Below are 7,742 nucleotides of genomic sequence, written 5' to 3' on the forward strand. Positions count from 1 at the left end.
ATCTAATTTTCTCTAACAAGGTTAACAAAATAATGTTTCAAAGTCCACAGAGGAAGCTCTCACCCACTTCAGAGATACAGTCTTAGATTATATCTTAGGAAAAGCCTGAAAGAGGAGTGCCTGGAGGCTTAATCCAGTCACCAACACAGCCAAGCAAAAAGAGGCCAGAGTTGAGGGGTTGGGACAACTGTTTAGATGTTTGGGATTTAAAGCCCGAGAGAAGTGTTGCTGGGACAGTACCAGAGACTTCAGCAACTTTTGGAGAGTTGAGTCTGTGGAGTGGATTGAGTCAGCTACAGTCACTACAGGTTAGACCATGTCCTTGCCAAGGCAGAATCTGAAGTGGCCATGGAGGGGAGACTTGAAAGACCACACTGGGAATCAGGCAGATTCCTAAGAAAGAAAATATTCTAAAGCTCAGCAGCCGTGCTAACTGTGGGTGGAGGGGAAGGAGTAGGGAAGGTGATGGAGAAACCAATCTTTTTACCCCCTGACTCTAGGTTGATGTATGATCCCATTAATTGATAGATTGGGTGTGCCTACAGGGAGTGACAACAGGTGTAATGTACACCAGCGTCATTGTCATCCCCTGAAAAAAATTTTTTTCTTGTACATAACACCTAGGTACTTCTGTTTTGAGTTGACATATGCAGACATAGTAGTAGAGTAGTAGCAATTGGCATGTCCCTATTTGGGTTGTATAGGGAGTGTTGCTTTAGTGACCCAGAAAGTTCTGAGTATGACTTGCCATGAGAGTTTTTCTATTGTACTCAAGTTTTACTCTTGGATCTGGCTTTCAGTGACTTTTCTTTTCCCCTTCCTTCCTTCCTTCTTTCCATCCTTCCTACCTTCTTTCCTTCCTTCCTTCCTTCCTTCCTTCCTTTCTTTTATCCTTCCTTCCTTCCTTTCTCCCTCCCTCCCTCTCCCCTCTCTTTCATTCTTTGTCTTTCTTTCTTTCTTTCTTTCTTTCTTTGTCTTTCTTTCTTTCTTTCTTTCTTTCTTTCTTTCTTTCTTTCTTTGTCTGTTTTTGTCCTTTTCCCTGTGATAAGGTTTCTTGCTTTAGCCCTGTCTCTGCTGGAATTAACTCTGTAGATCAGGCTGCCTGGTGTGCTGAGATTAGAGGTGTTTTACACCACTGTCTGTCTTCTATGATTTTCCACATGACACCATTCTCCTTGAGGTAGTGAGTGGAGAGCTTGGTTGCATAATCCTCAGTATAGTATCGAAGGAATAGTTCCTGTGATTCTTCCCATATCCTTACAGAAGACATTGTACAAATTTTCATTTAAGTAACAAGAGTTCAAGACAAGCTCAACACCTGCTGTAGATGACGAAGAGATATGATGTGTTCTCTGAAATTTGGCATCACCATAAAATTAGGACCCAATACCATATGATAGAAGTTTTGCTGGGTAGAGATCATAAGTCAGTGCTATCCTAAGTTCATGGTTTGTTGTGGTGGTTGTTATTGTTTTCTTTCTTTTACTTTATTTTAGCTTCTGAATCTCACTGTTTAGGTAGATCTTTCTGAAATGATGAGATACAGTGTACCTTAAATTTCCATTGCTAGATTTCTGGCCATGGGCTTTGCAGTTTTTATTGAATCTCATAACAACCAGTGCATGATTTAGTTCAAACATATCCTTAGCCTTTTCCATAATTTTGGAAATGTATTTGGAGGTAGAGTTCAAAGAATTTTATCAACTATGAATGGCTTCATTTTGCAGAAAAGGGAGTAAAAGGACATTTTAAAATGTTTGTGTAGCCATATTGTAATTTTTATCCCTTCTCTAGGACCTTGGGACATGACTCCTGCTGTCTTCATAGCCATCCTTTGTTTGGGAGTGGCCTCAGGTGCTCCAATACTTGACCCCAGTTTGGATGCTGAATGGCAAGAGTGGAAGAAAAAATATGACAAATCATATAGCCTGGTTCGTAACCTGGGCCCAAGACTGAACTGTCATTGCTGTTGCAAATGACAAAGCAAATTAGAGGTCACAGATCTGCCACACACACATACACTACCACCATTATAAGCCTATCTAACTCACAATCACTGTGAGGACAGGGTGGCCAGATTCCCTTTGGTAAATGTCTGTATATAGTGTTCTGAGTCCCTTCTCATGGCCTCTATTCACCTGCACCAGCAAGTCGACATCAGATTGTGAAGAAGTTTAATCAGAAAAAAATAATATTCATTATATTCATTTCTAGGAGGAAGAAGAACTGAGGAGAGCAGTATGGGAAGAAAACCTGAAAATGATCAAACTGCACAATGGGGAGAATGGACTGGGTAAGAATGGCTTCACCATGGAAATAAATGAATTTGGTGACACGGTGAGTGTGATGTGGATTGCTTCACACTGTGCTCTCCTTAGTACTTTATATAGCCATTTCTGTACTTTTCTTTTATAACCATTTATACACTTTTCCTTGAAGACTGGTGAAGAATTCAGGAAAATGATGGTTGAATTTCCAGTTCAGACTCACAGGGAGGGGAAAAGTATCATGAAACGTGCAGCTGGTAGCATTTTCCCCAAATTTGTTGATTGGCGAAAGAAAGGCTATGTGACTCCTGTGCGGAGACAGGTATGGCAGTGTCACATTCGCATCTTCTTAAACCATGTTGTAAAGGTAAAAGAGTAGGTATTTTGTGTGCACATTAAATGTGGAGTGATATGCAGTTTATTTTTTAAATAAGTTTTTCTTCTTTGAATCCTTCATATATTTTAAGTATATATTAATCCTAGACATATACCCCATATACTCTCTAGTAGTGTCCACCCATCTTTCTGTGAAACTCATGCCCCCTCTTATTGTCCTTAATAACTCACAAAACAAATAGGCCGTTTTAAATGTTCATTGTGGCCATGATGAGAGCATGAGCAAACTGCTAGTAGTGATGTCCTTTTGGAGACACATGATCTCCTAGGGATCTATCAGTTTTCATTAAATAATTTTCATACAGTAGCACATTTTCTAACTTGTTGTCAGGTTGCTATCTATCTATGACAATTCTTTCTTCCCTATTCAGGGCAACTGCAATGCTTGTTGGGCATTTTCTGTGACTGGTGCCATAGAAGCACAAACAATCTGGCAAAGTGGCAAACTCATCCCTCTGAGTGTGCAGAACCTGGTAGATTGTTCTAAACCTCAAGGCAACAATGGTTGTCTTGGTGGTGATACATATAATGCATTCCAGTATGTTTTGCACAATGGCGGTCTTCAGTCCGAGGCAACATATCCATATGAAGGGAAAGTAAGTGGACATCCTATGCTGTCATTTCAACTCAGCTTGGAGTGTGGAAAAATTGTAGTGATAATCCACCATCTTCAGAGTACAAATTATTTGGTAGAATTACTCTGTATATCATTAAATCTGTCATTAGTTTTTGAATATTTATATAGCTTTCAGATGAAATTATTTTGGTGTAGTTCTATTTGCTTCTACAAACATAAAGAATATGCCAACTACTATACATATAATATAGATTTCTCAACTGTTAAAATTTCTTATAGATAGGAAGACCAATTCATTGTCATTGAAGATATGCAAATGAAATTTCAATTCTAAATCTCTCAGTAGCATTTCACTTCCTAGGATTATTTATTGCCACCCAGATGTTAAGTGTGCTCAGCTTCAAAGAAAACAATGCTATGTTTCACCTAGAAGGTGAGTGAAAGTAACTGGGTCTCTTCCTTGTCCTTTAAAGGATGGACCATGCCGGTATAATCCAAAGAATTCATCTGCTGAAATCACAGGATTTGTGTCCCTACCCGAAAGTGAGGATATCCTAATGGTTGCTGTAGCAACTATTGGGCCCATCTCTGCTGGAATTGATGCTTCACATGAATCTTTCAAGTTCTATAAGAAAGGTACACGTGTTTACTTCTATATAAGAAAAGACTAGTGGCATCCCTATGGTATAATATATTTATGGATTAGTATTGGTATGGAATGTAATGTAAACATTTGGGCTTCTGGATTTTATTCTTTATAATTCACCTGATGTGACACCAGATGCAATTTAACATGTTAAAATTTATAAAACCTATTGCTTAGCTAAATTTATATTTTTCCTTCTTTTGGTAGATGTTTTAGATATCTATAGAAACTGAATATCTGAAAGCAAAGTATAATAGAGCCTCGTGAAGTAAATAATTTATGTTCTTCAAGTTAAACATGGCATGAGATTCTGTTAAGAACAACTAAAAAAAACTCCACAAAATTCCAAGAATTTATATCATAAGCACAGAGACAAGTGTTTATCAACAAATATACACTAATTATAATTTCTTCAGTGTTCTGTGAAACACTTTATGTCTATGACATTGGTAACAATTCATCCAGTTTTTTATTCTGATTGTACTTTGTGTCATTTCATAACTTTTGAAAATTCCTCTGTTGAAAACTCTTGGTGGCACTGTTCACTGTTAGGTGACCTGTATATCTCACATCAATCACCTTTCATTTTATTTCTCAGGTATTTATCATGAGCCAAATTGTAGCAGTAATTCTGTGACTCATGGAGTTCTTGTGGTTGGTTATGGGTTTAAAGGAAATGATACCGGTGGTGATCACTACTGGCTGATCAAAAACAGGTATAAATTGCCAAAAAGTGTATATTGGAAGTTTCAAGACATGGAGATATGGTTCAGTGGTTAAAATTACTAGCTAACATTTCAGGTGGAATTTGCCTGTTGCAAGTCAGTAATTGGATACACCACCTTAAAAACTGTTTCACTTAAGTTGAAAAGTAATTGTGGGAAGTATGTGTATATGTATGCATGTTTGCATGTCTGTGGACACATGTGTATGCAAGTACATATGTGTAGAGGCCTGATGTTAACATCAGTTATTTTCTTAATCACTATCCACATCAAAATTGTTGCAGTGTTTCCCACTGATCTAGGAGTTCAATGTCTAATGTGGCTAACCAGCGTGGTCCGTGTATGCCTTATCACAATGTCCTGAAACCTCAAATTATATGCACAACAAAATGTCTGTTTCACTTTAATGTGGCTCATGAATTTATCTCCAGTCCTTAGCCTTATGAAACTTCCAATAGCTTTCAAAACCTACTCACAATGTGCAATCACACTATTCAGATTCTGTCATCTGTGTCTTGGGTGTCAATATGATGGCTGTGCCATTGTTTTTCTAAAATATGACACATTTGTTAATTCTGAAACATATATTTGTAGATAGCCAGTCTGCCCATTCTCTGCTTTTGTGTTGCATTCCTATGTGTGGTGCCTCTTGGAACCCATCAGTAGACCCTTTGCCTTTTCTGATATATCTGTTAAGTTGATCACTTGTCAATTATTAATACAAACCCAACATGCAGTCATCTTCTTACTAAATGGAAAACATAACTTTTTTTCAGCTGGGGTAAACAATGGGGCATTAGAGGCTACATGAAGATCACCAAAGACAAGAACAACCACTGTGCAATTGCTTCATATGCTCACTATCCTACTATTTGAGCAACCTGATAGCCACAAGAAAACATTTGGCAGAAGACAGCCCTTTTAGTGGAGTGCTATTTGCTTGTCAGTGAATAGCCTTTGCTTGGTATATTTGTGTTCCTGAAAAAGTACATTGTAATGTGAATTCTGGGACCCTTCAACTATTTTGGCATTATGACAGCTATTCCACTAACTAATATATGTTTATTATTTCTGAAGAAAATTTCAATTTTACTTACTGCACAAATAAAATCCTTTAAAAATAAAATATAATTTCTAGGTCCTTTCTCTTTTTAAAAAATGATATTTTGTTGCCATACTTGCAATTCCTCATGACCTCAAAAGTGAATGTTATCCTAGTGTTCATAAGGTTGTAGGTGATCCACTATGATGGGTTATATTCCATTATTGATTTTAGTTTGCTTATAGTGTTCTATTTATCCTTCAGAAGCCCAGCTCTGAAAGACTATATGATAATTTCTGAATCTAATAGGTTTAGCTGACACAAATCCATCCTGTTTCAATTCTTAGCTCATTTGTACAGTGCCTTGGCACCATGTACTCGTCCAGTGCATAATGCTGGGCTATGACCCTCCATTTTATATCACTTTGACCATGTATGAGCTTTCATTAGTGCCCTGATAATTGTAATATAGCTGAGACACCAGATAGATTAGATTATAAAATACTTAAATAAGACTTTTTAAGTATTGTACTTTCCTTAAAGAAGGGAAGAAATCAATGAAGACAGAAACAGTGAATGGAAATGAATAAAATAGTTCAATGTTGAAGAGTAGAAATAGAATAAAAAAACAAACTAGGGAAATTGGAAAATAAAAACTGTAGGTATTCAAATACAACAGAATATAAGCAACCAAAAAAGACTCTTACATAATTGTAAACAAAACAGAAGAAATGAATACATCAATAAAAAATGTAACATTAAAACATTCCAGACACAAGCATTCTGTGGAATATGGGACACTGTGCAAAGACGAAATCTTAGAAAAATAGAAATAAACATAGGAGAAAAAAGCCAGATGAAAGGTGCAGAAACAGTCAGGGAAAAAATTCTAACATAAAGAAAAACATTGCCTATTAAGGTACATGGTACAAGTTTAAAGAACAGTATAGACCAACACAAAGAAAAATTCTACTTAATAAATAATAATCAAAACAATAAGAATACAGAACAAAAGAAGAATATGAAAACCTGCCAGGAAAAAAGACCAAATAACATATACAAACAGGTCTATTAGAATAGGACCCTATTTCTCAAGTGATACTATAAAAGACAAAATGGCGTGGGAAGATATTCTACCAACTCTAGGAGACCACAGATGCCAACCCAGACTACCTTACCTGGGAAACTTCCAATCATAATAGGCAGAGAAAAAAGACATTTTATGATCATTCCACATTTAAGCAATATTAATCAAAAATCTTGTCCTACAGAGGACTGTGAAAGAAAAACTTCAACCTGAAAAGGCCAAAGACAACCAAAGTGACCATTTAAATTGTTAATATTTATTCATCAAATGCAATGACAGGAAGTTAATAAAGTTAATAAAAAAGACTATTATAGCTTACATCACATATTGATCACAATACACTGGTGGGATGCTTCAATGTCCCACTCTTAATTATAAGCAGCTATCCAGATAAAATGAAACAGACAAAGGTGGAAAATAAGTGATGATGTAAGCCAAATGGACCTAACAGACATTCATAGAACATTTTTTTCTGAACACAAAAATACACCTTCTTCTATGCACATTATGGAACCCTTTCCAAAACTGAATACATTCTCAAACACAAAGGAAGTCTCAAAAGATTTTAAACAAAAAGGGAATTGAAATAACACAATGCGTCCTGTCTGACTACTGACCACAGTGGATAAAAGGAGGATATAAGGGAATACCAGGGCAGGGAGGCAGGAGTGGGTGGGTTGATGTGGGAGCACCCTCATAGAAGTAGGGGAGGGGGATGGTATAGGGGATTTCCAGAAGGGAAACCAGGAAAGGTGATACTATTTGAAATGTAAATAAATAAAAGATCCAATAAAAAAGCACAGCAGAAACAACAAAAAGCTTCAGAACTCAAGAGGAAAATTTCTAGCACTGAGTACCTTCACAAAGAAATTGGAGAGATCCTACACTAGCAACTTAACAGCATACCTGAAAGTTCTAGTATCAAATGAGCTAAACATATCCAAGAGGAGTAGAAGGTAGTGAATATTCAAATTTTGGACAGAGTCAACCAATTAGAAACAA

General features: G+C 36.7%; 1 protein-coding gene across 1 annotated transcript; it reads left to right on the forward strand.

The window, feature by feature from the left end:
* Nucleotides 1–231: 231 nt before the first annotated feature.
* On the forward strand, nt 232–5,737 carry Ctsrl1 (cathepsin R like 1). Its single transcript, NM_001017509.1, has 8 exons — nt 232–308; nt 1,795–1,931; nt 2,215–2,337; nt 2,440–2,589; nt 3,035–3,259; nt 3,714–3,876; nt 4,485–4,602; nt 5,388–5,737. Exons 2-8 carry the CDS (start codon nt 1,806–1,808, stop codon nt 5,485–5,487), a joined length of 1,005 nt encoding a protein of 334 aa, NP_001017509.1. The 5' UTR covers nt 232–308; nt 1,795–1,805; the 3' UTR covers nt 5,488–5,737.
* The last annotated feature ends 2,005 nt before the right edge of the window (nt 5,738–7,742 follow it).

This window comes from Rattus norvegicus, chromosome 17, assembly GCF_021556685.1.
Source record: "Rattus norvegicus strain SHRSP/BbbUtx chromosome 17, alternate assembly SHRSP_T2T, whole genome shotgun sequence".
NCBI lineage: Eukaryota > Metazoa > Chordata > Mammalia > Rodentia > Muridae > Rattus > Rattus norvegicus.